Below are 15,734 nucleotides of genomic sequence, written 5' to 3'. Positions count from 1 at the left end.
GGCCCGGTTGATGCCGGACGCGCCGCCTAACCGGTTCGAGCCGCGAGTTACCGCCAGAGCGAGAGCTTGGCCAGGACAAAGTCAAGGATATCAAGGAGCACATCCCCCTTCATCCACCCATCTGTCACCTTGTCCATAGCCCCTTACCACTTCCCTCACTCTCAGTCAACACATTTGACACACCATGTCCCGACCCAACGTCCTCATCTTCGGCCTCGGCGGTATCGGCGGAATATACGCTTGCATTCTGCACCTCTCGGGCGCGTGCGACGTCTCGGTCGTTGCGAGGAGCAACTATGAGGCTGTCAAGAGCAAAGGCTTCAGGATGGTCAGCGACAAGTTCGGGACCCACGAGGATATCAAGTTTGCGGGTGGTGAGCTTAGGCGTCTTGCCTGGGGGATAGAGCTGATAGAGCAGTGTTCAAGAGTTGCGAAGATGCTGCTGCAAGTGGCCGCAAGTTTGACTTCGGTACGTCTTCTACTGAGATCGCTAGGAGCAGTAGAGCATAGAAGCTGATCCGTAGTACTCTGCGCGAACAAGGCTCTTCTGGACGCAAAGCCATCCCTCTCCGACCAGCTCAAACCCATCATCTCGTCCGAAACATCCATCGTCCTCCTCCAAAATGGTGTCGGTGCCGAAGCCCCTCTCCACGACTCCTTTGCCTCCAACACCATCATCTCCGCGGTAGTATGGACTGGTGGTCGGGTCGCCGCTCCCAAGGACGGCCAAGCGGGCGTAGAGAACTTCAATCGCGAAGGCCTGACTATCGGAGTGGATTACAAGGAGGGCGGAGACCGCGCGGCCGAGAATGCCCGATTGAAGGCGATCGTCGGTATGCTTGAGAAGGGCGGGAGCGAGTGCAAGGTCGTGGATGACATCCAGTCTGAGCGGTGGATCAAAGTCATCTGGTACATCGTTCCCAGCTGCGTCACAACACGGCTGACCCACAGGAACTGCTGCTGGAACTCCCTGACCACTGTATCTCGCCAACGTACATCCACCTTCTTTCTCTCCTCGGACGAGGCGCTTCCGCTCTGCTACACCATCATGCGCGAGGTTGAGGCGGTCGCTAAGGCCAAGGGCCTGACCATCCCCGAGGGCACGGTCGACCGGCTCATCAAGGAGTGCACAGTCGTCAAGGCGGGTCTGCCGAGCTCCATGCTGTTTGACTGCTTGGCGCATCGGGCGATGGAGGTCGAGGTGATCCTGGGCACGCCGTTGAAGGAGGGCAAGCGGCTAGGCGTGCCGGTGCCGACTCTGACTGCGTAAGTTGTCTCGCCCGTAACGTTGAAGGCACAGCTGACTCGCAGACTGTATACTATCGTTAAGGCGCTGGACTACGCCAACTTGCATCCCGATGAGATTGTCTTGTAGATGGTGGCATGCAGAACGAATGTATTCTGGAAGCCGCACAGCTATTAGGTTCTGGTTTCCTAATAAAGTGAATATCAATAGTAGCTCCATTTCCTAATGGAGTGATGACGAGGGCTCGGTGACAATCTACCGCCCGCTGGCCCATGCCGGCGGCATGTTTCATGTTCTCCCGACGAACGTGTGCATCATTCAACCAATAGGATTCCGAGCACACACACACACGGCACACGACACTCACGGGGTGCCTGTTTCAGGGCGGGGGAATGTGGAGTCTCCGTTCTATTTGTAGCTCAGCCGCTCTTCCCCGAATTGGGGGCATTCAACTTTTTCTCATGACGAGCCGAGTGTGAATATAGAAGCAGCAAACATCTCTGTCCCTTCTACTCACCCTCCAACTCACTCATACGCGCCCTCATGTCGGCCGGCCCGCTCTCCGCGTTCAACTCGCCAAATATCCCCGCTCGGAATCCAACGATCCCCGAGACGTTTGACGCTGAAAATGCGACGCTCGCTGCTAGCGGCAGTGGTGGTTCCAGCGAGGTAGTTCCAAGCAAGTTCAGCAAAGAGCACCTGCTTTACGATGATCTGGCTCCCGAGGACAGCTACCAAGATGGTGTCTACTGGGTGAGTACTGTCGTTAACGCACTACGGGGGTGCCGGTCATGTCGAAATGGTCTGCTACGGCGGTAGCGCTTCACTGCTAATATCACAGGCCGACCTGCCATTTGCCAAGCGGCAAAAGTGGATCAACGCTCAAGCCAACGGAGAGACCAAGCGGGAGATGGCACACGTCTGGGGCATGTTCAAGAAGGACCCCTTATCCCCCCTCGCCGCCTACTCCAGGCGATACGTCATGACCGGCTTTGGACTCTTCACTGAGGGCTATACGTGAGTCCTCCTTCTATCGGTTTGGTGTAGTGCTGACGGTCAGATTGTTCTCTATTGGAAATCTGTCGGCATTGTATCGCTCTGTGTGGCCACAGTGCTGGTCAACGCATGAGGTCTGCAGCGCCAACTGGATCGCCGCGGTCGACTATTTGCAGATCATCGGTATTATCGTCGGGCAGATTATGGTCGGCTTCGAGGGAGACTGGGTGGGGAGGAAGGTCGGACTTGTTCAGGACGCGTTGATCATGACTTGTGCGTATCATACACCTTGGCCTTTTCCCATTTCGGCATGGCTAAGCTTGCAGTCGGTCTTGTCATGCTCACTGCTTCATGGGGGACCAATCTCAATGGCTGGGTAATATGCTATGGATGGTATGTTTTTCCTCAGCTAGTGGTCGGATCAGACAGCTAATCAAGGCAGGTGCCAGTTTATCTACGGGATCGGTGTAGGCGGTGAATACCCCATGACCTCGACTACCGCCCTCGAGTCCCAGCGGGGGCATGGGGCACAGCGGGATGACAAGCTTCACCGAGGACGGAATGTCGTGCTGGCGTTCTTGATGCAGGGTGAGTCTCTCGTCTATTACTTCTCAGCTCATGCTGACTCTCAGGATGGGGACAGCTCTTCAACCAGGGCCTGCTTATCATCCTCCTGCTTATCTTCCATGGAGGAGGAAATCCACCGTAGGTCTGCGTCCCCCTCGACTTCAAGTATCGCGCTCATCTTCAGCTACGGTACGGTCGCCGCCCAGTGGACTTACCGAGTGTCTTTCGGTATCATGGCAGCCATGACCCTCTGGCTCGGTGCGTCGCACCTCAAATCACAAAGAATCAGCTCATCATCAGCGTACTACCGATACTACCGCAAGGTCTACTCGTCCGCTGCTCTCAAAAAGTCAAAGAAGAACGCCCATGTCAACCAGTCGGGCTACGATGTCCACTCCCTCAAGCTCGTCTGCTCGCACTTTGGCGGACGGATGATCGGATCCACGATGGGGTGGCTCTTCAACGATTTCCTGTTCTACGGAAACAAGCTCTTCGCATCGACTTTCATCGCCATCATCTCACCCTCGGCCGCCAACAATGTCATTGTCAGCTGGAACTGGAACCTTGTCAATATCGGTGTCTCGCTCGTTGGGTACTACCTCGCCGCTCTCTTCATCGACCACAAGATGTACGGCCGACGCAGGATGCAGATCGTGGGATTCCTTGGGGATGGAATCTTGTTCTTGATATCTGCTAGTAAGTCTACCTCTACCCGTGCTGAACTTAGCTGACAAGTAGTCTGGTATGATGAGCTCCGCACGCCCGGACGGATTGCAGGCTTCCAGACCATCTACTACCTCTCTTCCTTCTTCCAGCAATTCGGTCCCAACTGCACCACCTTCCTCCTCGCCGCCGAGATCTTCCCCATCTCCGTTCGCGCCACCGCACACGGGCTCTCCGCCGCCGCCGGCAAAGTCGGCGCCCTCCTCCCCGCCGTCATCTACAACTACGTCGATGGCCGAACCCGATTCTGGATCGTCTGCTGGTTCGGTTTCGCCGGCTGCATCGTCACCCTCCTTTTCATCCCCGACACCACCGGTCTCGATCTGCGCGAGCAGGACCGGTACTGGAACTTTGTGCGAGAGGGCAGGGCTGGCGAGTACAGGGGTATTGCCGTTCACCCGCGTCATTTGAGTTGGTGGGAGCGCGTAGTGCTCAAGCGGCATCTGGCGTATGATGCGGAGAAGGACCGGGAGATGCGTGTCAAGGAGTTGAGGGTGGCGTATGAGGAGAAGCAGGCGTCGAGTCTGAAGGAGAAGACAAGGGAGGAGGAGATGGAAGAAGAGGAGGATCAGGAGCTGCTCAGCACGAACGCGAATAGCTTCTTTGCTAGTAAGTCCTCTGCAGTCCAAGTCAGGGGTCAGTGCTAATCTCCAGATGAGCGCGCAGAGAAGCCGAGCGGAACAATCTAGACGAGTACTGCTCGATCTGACAACAAGTCAATGTATCCCTATGTCCTGTATGATTCTGATTCAATCCGCAAGGTCGCCGTCTCTTTCACACTTAACATTCCTCGAGACTGCGCGCTACTGTCCCATAGGCAGCTTGTTCATTCTGCACACGGTGCATGTTGATGAAACTGAGTCTAGATATGAGGGACAATAATATAAACAGTAAGATCCCGGAATCCTCCCGCCACTTGCTCGTCACCGAGTACGCCCAAGCCTAAGCGCGGTCGAATCGCACGATCGGGACCGTGTGGATACTATCCTCTTCGACATCCGGAAGCTTCTTGAACCCGTCATTACCGTTCCCGCCATCGCTGTCGTAACTGACGTCGAGCTCGTTTCCATGACCCCTCTTGCGCTTAATCTCGGTCTCCAGCTAAGACAATCAGTTGAAAGCGTACGATGCAGAGGACCCAGACTCACACCAGAGATCTCGTCGTCCCGCGCGCGGTAGGTCTCGGTCTGGACCATGACCTGGATGGTGGGCTGCTTGCCGCGGGATTTGAGAGCGTAGGTGTTGTTGCCCTGCAGATCAGCACGATTCGCGGCGCAGAGAGACGATACTTACTCCATTAGTGGAGGCGGTTTCCAGCTCCCGACGAAGGGTGAACTTGGTGTTGAGGACAGCAATGAGGCAGATCGCAAACACCTTGGCGGAGAAGACAAAGAAAATGGGCCAGGAGGTGGCCGCGTTCGAGACGTAGGTAATGAGGAAAGCGGTGGAGCTGGTCGTCAGCGCGGTCCAGGGCTCTGGAGAGCAGGCTTACAGGATGGTAGGCGGAAGCTGAGTCTCGGCGGTCATGACTAGCAATTGCATCATGAGTGCGTCGGTCTGGGACCAACCGGTTTTGCTGCGGTAAAGGAAGACGGCGATGACGGTGGTGGTGGTGACATCGCACGCAAGATGGCATGAGAGCTGAGACATCAGCTGGGCCGCTAGTAGGAAAAGGTCGGTACATACCCATACGCAAGAGAGGATGATGAATGTGGGGGTACCGTACATGGTCGTGGCGATCGCCTTGGCCGTGACGCCGAGAGCAAAGGATACGAGGCTATTGCCGTCAATAGGTGTCGTCGAGTGCGCGTGAGATACTTACAGCAATGACATGAGGACAGCGCCGAGGATCTTGTTCGATCCAGACATGCGGTATGCGCGCTCGGCGAAGAATGTCTACTCGGTCAGCGCAGAGCTTCGCGAATGCGGTAGAACTCACGGAGACTGGGAACCGGACGAGGGCGTCGATGAGGTAGAAGAATGAGGCATCTACCGTATCAGCTACTAGCAAAGCATAACTTGTGAGCCGCAAACGCACACTCGATAGAGAAGAATTGCCTGGACTCGTCAGCTTGTTCGAGGGAGGCGACTGAGCGGAAGATGGCTCACCTGTATCGCCCAAAGTTGTACACGAACATTTCAAAGTTCCAGACCATCAAGCTGTATCGTCAGCTACTGTTTGGCGCTCATGGGGAAGGGACTCACAAGATCGTGATACCAATATTGAGCAGTACGACGTAGAACTACCTCTTTAGCTTCATTGTCGGCTCCGCGGCGGATACACTTACCACAAGCAGTCGGATCACCCATCGCTCAGCCTTGTAGCAGAAAGTATGCCATCTATTCGCCTGCATAACGAGGACACCGAGGAGCATGCAATCCAAGAACAGTCTGGAATCGTCAGCACTCTCCCCACAAGAGATCAGAGAGACTCACCCAAGGATATAGGGGGTAAGGTAAGCGGCCGGAGCGAGGCCAATGGTGCTCATTCCAAGTCCGTCGAGCTCTAACGGCGACGCCGCCAGGATGGCTTTGAAGTCATCCGACATTGCTGTTGCTTGAGGATGAGGACGAGGAAAGGAAGAGTGGGGAGGAGGGTGAAAAGACGGTGATGAGGATGGGGAATGAGATGAGTCTGCCCCTCAGCCGTCTCAGGTCATGAGTGTTCTGCTCATCTACCTAGACCTTGAGCTCGACCGCCTCCTCATCCCGAGAAAACCTTGCATCGGGATTCCGGGGCTCAGCGCTCGGATCTACGACCTCGGTGAATTCAACCTAATCCGTCGTCCAGGGTAACAGGCTTCGCAATATCAATTCTACGGTCCTCGTCTGTCCCCGTGGTGATGCTTGCCAAGGGGCTGACTCTTCGTAGCTTCGGAGGTAATATGAGTCTGGAAGCAGCGCATTGACAGGGTTAGCAAAAGGGGGCATGCGAGGCGTGTTTCAAAAGTTCCAAGATGAAAGGGGGTGAGTAACCCGATCGGCGGTGGCGTGCCGATCCGCGTACTGTTTCTTTTGGTCTCAGATCCCTGAGCTAGAACTCAGCTTCAGGTACCGGGAGATTGCGATGGCGTAAGCAAGATAAGATTACGGTGGCGATCAAAAGCTCCGGTCATGCCATGTGATGCACGGACCCAGCAATTCAATCATTAATCATGCTCTATATACAGAGCAGAGGTGTGGAGAAGCTCAGCGATCGTATTGCGCAGTCCACCCTGTCGAGCCGTCCCAGCAGGTCCCAGCAGTCTCCAGCGATTGCGATTGCGAGGTCTGGGCTGGCAGTACAGAGTGTGGGGGATACGAGGAGATGCAGTCGGCGGTTTGAAGCTGCGTGCATATCGCACACGAGCTAGAGATGCATGCCTAAGCTTCAGCCGACTCAGTGTTGCGTCGATCACAAATGAGCTCACTATGGGCGTGACCATATTACGACTGGTTGCCTGGCTGCAAATTGAAGCCATCTGACCTGACACTCAGCTCGATGACTTCGCGGCTAGATCGTGAGCGAACCGCATTTCGTTGAGACATGAGCGAGCCGCATCGTACGATACGACAAAAGATGCATCTCTTGAACGTATACACAATGCGCGCTGGAAATGCCGAGGCGAAAAGTGCCTGCCAGTCCCCTCCCACAGCAACGACCCCACATTCCCCTCATCCCCGCTCGAACCGCACCGACGGAAGCGGGTACAGGCTACCCTCCTCGATGTCAGCTAGCTTTTTGAACCCCTCGCAGTCGGCACTGTCTCCACCGTCAAATTCCACGTCGAGCTCGTTCCCATGGCCTCGCTTGCGTCTGATCTCGGAGCCAAGCTGTGATATCAGCTTCGGAGTCAATCGAGAGTAGAGGAGGACAAGTGAGCTCAGACGAACCCCACTATTGGCATCGTCTGTCTCAAGATACGTCTCGGTCTGCACCATCACCTGCACACTAGACTTCTTGGGGCGAGACTTCAGTGCGTACGTATTGTTGCCCTATTTTTCAGCTGATCCCATCTCGCCGGGTCGGCCATACAGAGTAGGACTCACGCCGTTCGAAGAAGCAGTCTCCAATTCCCGACGCCGTGTGTATTTAGTATTGAGTACCGCGAGGAGGCAGACTCCGAAGACCTTGGTGGTGAAGAGATAGAGAACGGCCCAAGTAGAGTTGGGATCGAGAACGTAGGTGATGAGTAAAGCAATTGATCTGGCTATCAGCCACGTCAAAGCGCCAGAGAAGAGACGTACATGAGGGTGGGCGGGAGCTGGGTCTCGGCAGTCAGAAGCAGCAATCGCGTCAAGATGGCATCAGTCTGGGACCAGCCGGTCTTGCTACGGTAGAGGAACAGGGCAATGACGGAGGTGGTGATCAAGTCGCCTGCGAGATGGCTAGCCATCTGAATTGTCAGCCAACTGGCGCCTTTAGGATGAGCGCATCACCCACCCAGATGTAAACGACACAATTGAACGTGTTGCTCCCGTGATATGTCGGGGCGATAGCTTTGGCGGCCACGCCGGTGGCCATCGACGAGAGGCTGTTATTGTGCGTCAGCTGAAGTCTCAAACAGTGAGAAGGTCGGGTGCCGAGTCACTCACCCCAAAGTAACGAGAATCATCCCCAAGAACTCGTTCGACCCTGACATCTTATAGGCGCGCAGGGAGAAGAATGACTGCTTGCTTAGTTTCAATTTTCAAAAAAGAGCATCACCCAGCACAGCTTACTGAGACCGGGAGCCTGGCGAACGCATCGAACAGATAATACCACGGAGCGACTACAGCGATTAGCGTCAGGTCATGTTGTGAAGGGGGGACGCGGACTGGTACGAGAAGAATTGTCTGAAAGGCTTTAGCAACGTCTCCTGTACCGAGATCAAACGCTCACCTGTACCGGCCAAAATTGTAGACGAACGAGTCAAAGTTCCAGGCGATGAGACTAATTCTTCAGCTCTCTCTCCGAGTTTTGCAGCTGAGCAGTACACACAAGATGCTCGTCCCGATGTTGAAAAGCACAACGTAGATCTGAGAGTCAGCTTTCCTGCAGTCGTCATATGGGGGAAACACATACAACCAGACACCGAGTCGGCCATCGCTCTGAGCTATAGCAGAACGTGTACCATTGATTGAACTGCATCATCAGGACGCCAAATAGCATGGAGTCCATAAATAACCTATAGATCAGCGCGGCTTGATGTGATGCAAAAGTTGACTTGCGCTAGGATATAGGGCGAAAAGGCCGCTGCCGGGTTCTGCCCAAACACGCTCAGCCCGTACATGTCCAGCTGTGCCGGAGTCAATGCCGCAAGAGCTTTGAGGGCTTCAGACATCCTGCAATCTAGTCAGAGATGGATATGAGGCAGTGAGCGGAGCGATGAGAGCGAAGGCAGCCAGCTGTGAAATCTTCTCCCGCTAGATTCAACCTGAGTATCGGCAACTCTTTCGGTCGTCAAGGTCGTCAGCGCCGCATATAAGACCCCAGATCGCTTGACGGCCCCTGAGCGTCCCAGAGGCGCCTCTGCGATGGGGCTGCATGTACTGATGAGGAGGGTGAAGGGAGGACCGAAGCGTGTATGTCAGGGCAAACGAGTTGTGTGGATCCACTCGGAACAGAGTTTCGGTCCGAGTTTCATCCGGTTTCAGCCCCTATAGATCTGTGCCTTTTCGGCACCGGGGGATAAGATTATGGGGCAACGCTGGGGCCATCACCACCCGAGTCAGTAAGTTGGGGTAGTGATGGATCATGCAGGAATGAAGTGATTGAGCGCAACCCAACAGATCTATCCGGGCGGGATCAGGCAAAATCCGCTTACGTCCGACCAGTTGGAACGTGGCGCCTGGTTGTTCAACGGTCATGGCAAGGGGGGTTGTCCTCCTCGATATCTGACAGTTGTGTTCTCTGGATGTAGCCTAGATCCATATACACATAGCTATTTTGACACCAACATTACTGACCCTTGCCCAATCCGCTAGCTGACACTCTGCCCTCAGCAGTCCCTTCTCTCACCCTCTAGCTCCCTTTCAGACCAGGCGGATCTCGGACGTGTTCATATCCTTGGCATCTTCCTGACCGTCCGGGAGTGAGTCGGTCGAGTCGTCCAGGCGAGCCACACTGTGAGTGGAGGCGCGTTTCCCAGCGATACCGATAGAGCCTGCGGCCTCGGACTGGTCATCAGCGCATCTCCACAAAATAGCAACAGAAGCTCACATGAGAGTACGTCTCGGTGGTGATGTTGATGTTGCATGCGGGCATGGACCGGTTGTGCGATTTGATCTCGTCTTTCTGCTGGATCAGCTGTTGCCCCTGAGCGGGAGGGACAATGGCACACCCAAGTGCCGGATGTCTCGCTGAGCATTCGGACAGAGAGCTTGTATCGCGAGTTGAGCGTCTCGAGGACACAAAGGATATAGACCATGGGCGTGCACCTTTGGATCAGCGCAGCTACTCAGGTGATAAAGAGACTTACACGAAGAAGCCGATATACGCCGGAGAGGGGGCGGTGATGTATGTGATGAGGAAAGCAAGGGTGAAGATGGCGGGTGGGAGTTGAGTTTCGATACCGACGCTGGCAATGAGCGCTTCCCTCCGCTCAGGATAGGTAAGACTCACACGACCAGCTTGTGGATCAAGGAATCGGTCTGCTTCCACCCAGTCCGAGAAGATAGAAGCTTGACAATGATGAGCGCGGTGATGGCCGTGTCCGCCGCGAGTTGGCTTCCAAGCTGCCCAGTCAGCAGATCTCGAAGTGCGGAGGACGAGATCAAGCTCACCCAGATGTAGGTGAACACGTTGGCAAGCTGGAGGCGTTTCTCATCGACTGTGTAGATGCCAGTGACCATGGCACCAATAGCTCCCGCAGCGTTAATCATTCTGTAGGTCGTCAGCTTGCTTCCATCTACTGATCTGCTGTACTCACAGGGTCGAAGTCAAAGCGACAGCCAAATATAGGGCTCGATCGTGCAGTTTCCACGCCCGCCGTGCGTAGAACCCCTTGAGCGTCAGCCTACCTTAAGATCCGACATGAGCGAGGCAGCTCACGCTGACGAGGATATGCACTGAACAGTCGAGAAGATAGTTCATCGAGTTCCCTAGCATTTCAGCCTAGTCCATGAGAAGAAGAAACACCTACAGATCGGATCTTGAGGGCTGGGCCTTAGCCCAAACCGGAACGCAAACTGCCGGAGTGTCGTGGCGAGTACGCTGCAGGTCAGCTCGCGTTCTAGGACGAGATGCTCAACTTACAAGGCTGTAGTGATGACGGACCAGAATGCGAGCAACACCTGCGAGGATCAGTAAGGTTCAAAGCGCAAGAGACTGGTTTCACTCACCACGAAAGCCTTCATCCCCCTGCGGTCTGTCGCATAGCTGAATTGCCAGTAGTGCATGAGGGACATCAGGCTGCACCCAAAGAGGATAGAGGTCGCGATGAAGCCGACCAAGGGCGGACCTTTGTAGTGGGCGATAGCGGGGAAGGTGTCGACGTTCATCTCCATCTTGGCGAGACTATCCTAATCGTGGTGATGAGGATGTGCGGGGAGCGTGGTAGGAGATGGAGGGAAAGAAAGAGATGATGAGCAGATCTATGAGATTCTGTCGTGGAACCGAGTGAGGGTTGATCAGCGGTGCACGAAAGCTAACATCCCCTGATGCCGCACGCCTCCCACACAGACTCGGGTCCGCCAGATCCGCTGGCATCGGGATAGGCTGGCCGACGAGAATCTAATCAGTATCGGTTGAGATGATGGGGAATAAGCTTCGAGATCGGGTGTCGGCAAGCGAGGAGACAAAGCGACAACCCTCCTTTGGCTGCGACCGGCATGATGGCCGATGTCAGACACGGTCCATGTGCGGATGCCGCCCCATCAGGGTACCTGAGACGATCAAGCAGAAGATAGAGGGCGACGGCGCTGTAGAGACCAAGGAAGAGTTGGAGAAGAGACGCGAAGATGATCCTCGGCGCGAAGATTCCTTGCATGGCCTCCGAGCGCGGGGCCCCAATGGCTTGTCCCATGAGCTATGGCTCTGAAGCTTCTCTGGCCAAGTCTGTCGCCCCATGACTACGAGCAGCGCGCAGACCGAGGCAGGGGCATGATTTGGATGACATACAAACCCTGAGCGCTCTGAGCTCCAGCGTGGACGAGGCATAGCATTCCTTCAATCCCTCTCGACGTTGAGGAGTGGCGAAGTCGAGTACCGGCTGAGGGGAGATAGCTGGCTGGTCCAAGGTATCGTGACTGGCTCATGTGCAGGCATAACACTGACTCGGGATTCGCACGATGTACAGGGGATTATACCTTCAGCCAATACTGTATCGGATAAGCTAGAGGAAAAGATGCATGAACCCAATGAGCAAAACAAAATGTCTGTAGACCTACGCCCACCACCTCCTCGATCGCATCTACGCCGAGTCCAGCCTATCTCGCAGAGAAGACCTAGACCAGGTGGATCTGAGACGTGTTCAGCTCCTTGATGTCGTCCCTGTCGAGCGATTCGTCCGATTCGGAGGCCTTGCCGCCACCGCGGACAGGGGTGCGCTTACGCTCCATGTCGTTGATCTCGAGGGTGTCCTCCTGCATGGTCAGCGAGCATCCTTGAGGATCGAGCCCGATATAAAGTGTGAATAGGCTGGTACGCACATGACGGTACACATCGGTCGTGACTTCAATCTTGGTAGCTGTCTGAGTGCGCCGAGAGAGTGCTCCATCATCCTTCTGTATATCATCAGCTGGGCGATCTACTGCCCGAGAGGTAAGACGTACCCAGGTGGAAGGCTTGTCGGTCTGACGTGCGGACATGGTGTATCGAGAGTTGAGCGAGGTGATGAGACAGAGGACGTATACCATGGGGGTGCAGCTATACTTTCAGCTTGGACGGGGATTCGACATGGGAGGACCTACACAAAGAAGGTGATGTATTCAGGTCGGGCGGCAATGTAGGTCGCCATGAAGGCAATAGCCATGATAGCAGGGGGAGCTTGTGTCTCGATACCGATCCTGCCCATCAGCTACTGTCCGCTCGTCATGAGTGGGAAACTCACACGACGAGCTTGTGAATGGTAGAGTCGGTCTGCTTCCATCCGGTACGGAGCTTGAGCAGCTTGTACACAATCAGGGCCGTGATGGTGGTGTCGCCCAAAGCTTGACTGATGGACTATCGCATCAGCACTGAGTCTTCTCCAGATGTGAAGTGACTCACCAGGGTATAGTTGAAGGCACTGAAGCGCTGAATAGTAAGCTTCGACCTCAATCATCGTAAAACGGTCTACTCACAGCGAGATCGCTCAAGGTAAGAATCCGAGCCATCCGCGCAGCCATGGCTCCAATCGCAGCTACAAAGCTGATCAGACTGAATGGTCAGCTCACTCTGGGAAATGCCTAGGCTGTCACTCACAGGATAGAGGACAAGCCAATAGCGAGGTATATGGGCCGGCCGTACATCTTCCACGCTCGTCGAGCGAAGAAACCCTGCAAGTCAGCAGAGCCGATGGTGCGATGTAGATATAACTCACACCGACAACGCAATGCGTGAGGGCATTGACCAAGTAGTTCAAGCTCTCCCCTGTCATATCAGCCACGGCTCAGGCCAATCTGACTCTGGACTTACACATCGCATCATCTGGACTGAAGCCCTCTGCAAATCAGCACCGCCCTGATCACAAGGTGGGTCACTTACGGCCATATCTGAATACAAATTGGCGCAAAGTCGAAGCTACCACACTAGCCGTCAGCCAAGGCCCCTACTTGAGGTCCAAGACCTACAACACCATCGAAATGCATGCGAGGAAGGCGGTGACCAGCTGAGTGGGTCAGCCAAGGCTCGCTCTGGTCTTCCGAGGGTACTTACCACCAGCGACCTCGTACCCTTGCGATCAGTACCCCAGCTGAACTGTAGGTAGTTCACCATGGCGAGGAGGGAGCATCCGAAGAGTACGGTGGTCACAATGAACCTGGGCAATCAGCTAGATCGAGCCGACAGAGACATTACTCACCCCATCATCGGCGGGCCCTTGATGTGCGCCATCGCCGGGACGAGGTCCGGGTTGATGATAGGGAGGTTGAGGGGTAGCGACATGGCGGGCAAAAGAATGTGAGGAGTGACGAGAGCTGAACAAGAAATGAGCGAGGTGACGGGTCGAAAGTCCACTGAGATATAGGAAGGGGAAGAAGAGGTCAGTGCACTCGCAATACGAGCAGTACGTTAGACCGTGCCTCGTCCCTAGTCCGAGGTCCGAGCTGAAATTCTGAAACAAGCCACATCTTTATCGTGGTTAAGCGCACTTGGCCTCCGCTCAAAGTCCAGAATCACGGAATGCGGCTGTACGACGCTCAGGGGCTTCCCGGTGCCGATCTCGGCGCTCGGAGATTTTCAGCAGTCATTCGAGGACTATATATTGGCTCTGTGTTGTGTGCAGGAGGAGCTTGTTCCCTATGCATGCCGACGGCAGTGCGGGCACGGTTACAAAGTTGATGCAGTATCGCCGAAAGCAGTAACTCGACTCAATCTGAAACGTGTTTCAAAGTCGCAAGGAACGAATTGCCCAAAGAGGCAGGCGCGGAAAAGCGGACATCGCCGAGGTATAGTAGCCCCCAAGATAGAGAAACACCTCGTCTCGGAGCTTGGTAGAAGAGCGAATGCGGCCGTATAGTTTCGGTCGATGGTATTCGGACTTGAGAGTCTGCGCATCGACGGTGAGATATTAATGAAGGTGGATGGGGCGTGTGAGCTCGCGTGAGCTTGAGTAAGAAAGGCTGAAGGCCACCGATCCGGTACCGGCGAAAAAAGTTACGTGATGTAGAATTCCGTCGGAAGCAGGTCCATGAGGAATGTGGTGCAGCCTCTGCATGGCCCGCTTCTGCACTTCCATCCCTGCCACCTGCTCTCCGCTCATGTACCTATGCCAGCCTGACCGCGGACGTGCCCATCTTGACGCCCTGGGTCTCCTCAAGCTCGTCCAGCGAATCGGTTGGTCCGCTTGATCTTCCCCCGCCGCGTACTGGCGCGTGATTGACGTCTATCTCGGCAGTATTGGTCGCCCGCAAGTCAGCTTTGCCCCTCATCCTCTGAAATGATGGCCACCACCCTGAGGACTGGGAGGTGAAGAAGAAAGCGGAGAGGAGATTGTGAATGGCGTGTGAATGGAGGAGAATCAGGGAAGTAAGGACAGCTTGCAGAAGTGTACGTTTCAGTGATCGATGACCTCGATACTGGTTGCGGCGAACGCGGATCGGGAGATTTCTGCTCCTTCTTGATCTTTGTCAGCTGCAGCTAATATGAAGAGCTCAGGCCAGGTGCTCACTCGAGAAGCGGTCACCTCCTCGGTCAGATTTGCTGACATTGAGTATACGTATCGCTCGTTTAGGATGGCAAAGAGTCTGGTTCCAGAGCGTATATCATGGGCACGCAGCCACAGCTTTAGTTGCTGTCGATTTGGTCCTCATACTACTCACATGAAAAAGCCGGCAGAGAAGCAGCGGTGATATAAGCGATTAGGAACCCGATTGACCTGCTTGGCAGGAAATTAGATCTCGGTTCACAATACTCGTTGATCCCGGTGCATTGCTCACTTTTCAATGATATGATAGCTCATCCCGATACTGGCGTATCAGTTGAGTAGTTGATACTGTTCCCTACCAGCGGTCAGCGGGGCCCGCGCAGCGATGCCGGACGAGAACTCACAGATAGCATCTTCTGCGTTGGAAGCAAGGCCAAAGCCGGAGGCGGATTGACGCAACGTGGGTGGCCAAGACGCTGCACGTCAGGTCCATTCCAGACAGCCTCAGAGCTATTTCTCACAACGCTATTGCTAGGACAGCAACCGAGGCCTCTCCAAACCGCTCGCGTCAGGGTCAGGCATCACGCGAGAGGGCGGCCATCACCCAAGGATTCTCAGCCTTTTGCCCTCCGAGGGGTAGCTGTACTGCATATAGGTGGTGGATTGCAGCGTGAAGACACCGAAGCAAATAGGGGTGACGATGAACCCGCTTGTCAGCTGCGGTCTAGCATTTTGCTCTCTGTTTGGACGTGACCCTATCAGGGCGGACCCGGGTAGTTGGCAATGTCAGGTAAGTTGTCCGGTGTCGTCTCCATTGTGGCGAGTGGCTGGGCGGGATGAGCGCGATGAGCAAGAGCAGAAGGTACAGCTATAGATTAGATTGAGTAGCAGAGCTGGGGAGCGAAAATTTGGGGGCCGCAAAGTTCAGAACTCAATCTGGCGCGGTCGGCTCAAGT

At 55.0% G+C, this 15,734-nt stretch overlaps 7 protein-coding genes across 7 annotated transcripts; 2 read left to right on the top strand and 5 right to left on the bottom strand.

The window, feature by feature from the left end:
• Window positions 1-184: 184 nt before the first annotated feature.
• MKK02DRAFT_30072 (6-phosphogluconate dehydrogenase) lies at window positions 185-1,375 on the top strand (the record flags this gene model as incomplete). Its single annotated transcript, XM_053087965.1, has 5 exons — window positions 185-374; window positions 419-469; window positions 525-909; window positions 952-1,266; window positions 1,312-1,375. 5 exons carry the CDS (start codon window positions 185-187, stop codon window positions 1,373-1,375), a joined length of 1,005 nt encoding a protein of 334 aa, XP_052941976.1.
• A 414-nt stretch (window positions 1,376-1,789) lies between these two features.
• MKK02DRAFT_35271 (putative Pi-transporter A-1) lies at window positions 1,790-5,345 on the top strand (the record flags this gene model as incomplete). Its single annotated transcript, XM_053089133.1, has 11 exons — window positions 1,790-1,999; window positions 2,088-2,263; window positions 2,307-2,515; window positions 2,569-2,635; window positions 2,685-2,830; window positions 2,875-2,947; window positions 2,994-3,067; window positions 3,110-3,505; window positions 3,548-4,141; window positions 4,424-4,483; window positions 5,230-5,345. 11 exons carry the CDS (start codon window positions 1,790-1,792, stop codon window positions 5,343-5,345), a joined length of 2,121 nt encoding a protein of 706 aa, XP_052941975.1.
• Window positions 5,346-7,186: 1,841 nt separating this feature from the next.
• On the bottom strand, window positions 7,187-8,154 carry MKK02DRAFT_40495 (uncharacterized protein; the record flags this gene model as incomplete). Its single annotated transcript, XM_053091124.1, has 6 exons — window positions 7,187-7,345; window positions 7,406-7,507; window positions 7,562-7,718; window positions 7,760-7,908; window positions 7,956-8,046; window positions 8,108-8,154. 6 exons carry the CDS (start codon window positions 8,152-8,154, stop codon window positions 7,187-7,189), a joined length of 705 nt encoding a protein of 234 aa, XP_052941974.1.
• A 235-nt stretch (window positions 8,155-8,389) lies between these two features.
• MKK02DRAFT_40494 (uncharacterized protein) lies at window positions 8,390-8,835 on the bottom strand (the record flags this gene model as incomplete). Its single annotated transcript, XM_053091123.1, has 3 exons — window positions 8,390-8,444; window positions 8,493-8,530; window positions 8,719-8,835. The coding sequence occupies 3 exons, from the start codon at window positions 8,833-8,835 to the stop codon at window positions 8,390-8,392; spliced, it is 210 nt and encodes a 69-aa protein (XP_052941973.1).
• A 691-nt stretch (window positions 8,836-9,526) lies between these two features.
• Window positions 9,527-10,999, bottom strand: MKK02DRAFT_40493 (uncharacterized protein; the record flags this gene model as incomplete). The annotated part of the gene is made up of 11 exons (XM_053091122.1): window positions 9,527-9,670; window positions 9,714-9,788; window positions 9,835-9,931; window positions 9,973-10,071; window positions 10,116-10,228; window positions 10,277-10,376; window positions 10,423-10,496; window positions 10,545-10,594; window positions 10,636-10,706; window positions 10,749-10,786; window positions 10,835-10,999. 11 exons carry the CDS (start codon window positions 10,997-10,999, stop codon window positions 9,527-9,529), a joined length of 1,026 nt encoding a protein of 341 aa, XP_052941972.1.
• Window positions 11,000-11,938: 939 nt separating this feature from the next.
• On the bottom strand, window positions 11,939-13,577 carry MKK02DRAFT_40492 (uncharacterized protein; the record flags this gene model as incomplete). The annotated part of the gene is made up of 14 exons (XM_053091121.1): window positions 11,939-12,076; window positions 12,143-12,217; window positions 12,266-12,359; window positions 12,404-12,499; window positions 12,544-12,656; window positions 12,702-12,728; window positions 12,776-12,851; window positions 12,897-12,970; window positions 13,015-13,064; window positions 13,110-13,136; window positions 13,179-13,222; window positions 13,268-13,302; window positions 13,350-13,452; window positions 13,495-13,577. 14 exons carry the CDS (start codon window positions 13,575-13,577, stop codon window positions 11,939-11,941), a joined length of 1,035 nt encoding a protein of 344 aa, XP_052941971.1.
• Window positions 13,578-14,202: 625 nt separating this feature from the next.
• MKK02DRAFT_30066 (uncharacterized protein) lies at window positions 14,203-15,593 on the bottom strand (the record flags this gene model as incomplete). Its single annotated transcript, XM_053087964.1, has 6 exons — window positions 14,203-14,517; window positions 14,803-14,834; window positions 14,954-15,088; window positions 15,183-15,254; window positions 15,364-15,495; window positions 15,548-15,593. The coding sequence occupies 6 exons, from the start codon at window positions 15,591-15,593 to the stop codon at window positions 14,203-14,205; spliced, it is 732 nt and encodes a 243-aa protein (XP_052941970.1).
• Between the last annotated feature and the right edge of the window lie 141 nt (window positions 15,594-15,734).

This window comes from Dioszegia hungarica (assembly GCF_025882075.1).
Source record: "Dioszegia hungarica strain PDD-24b-2 chromosome Unknown MKK02contig_25, whole genome shotgun sequence".
NCBI lineage: Eukaryota > Fungi > Basidiomycota > Tremellomycetes > Tremellales > Bulleribasidiaceae > Dioszegia > Dioszegia hungarica.
This window is presented reverse-complemented; position numbering and strand designations above follow the sequence as displayed.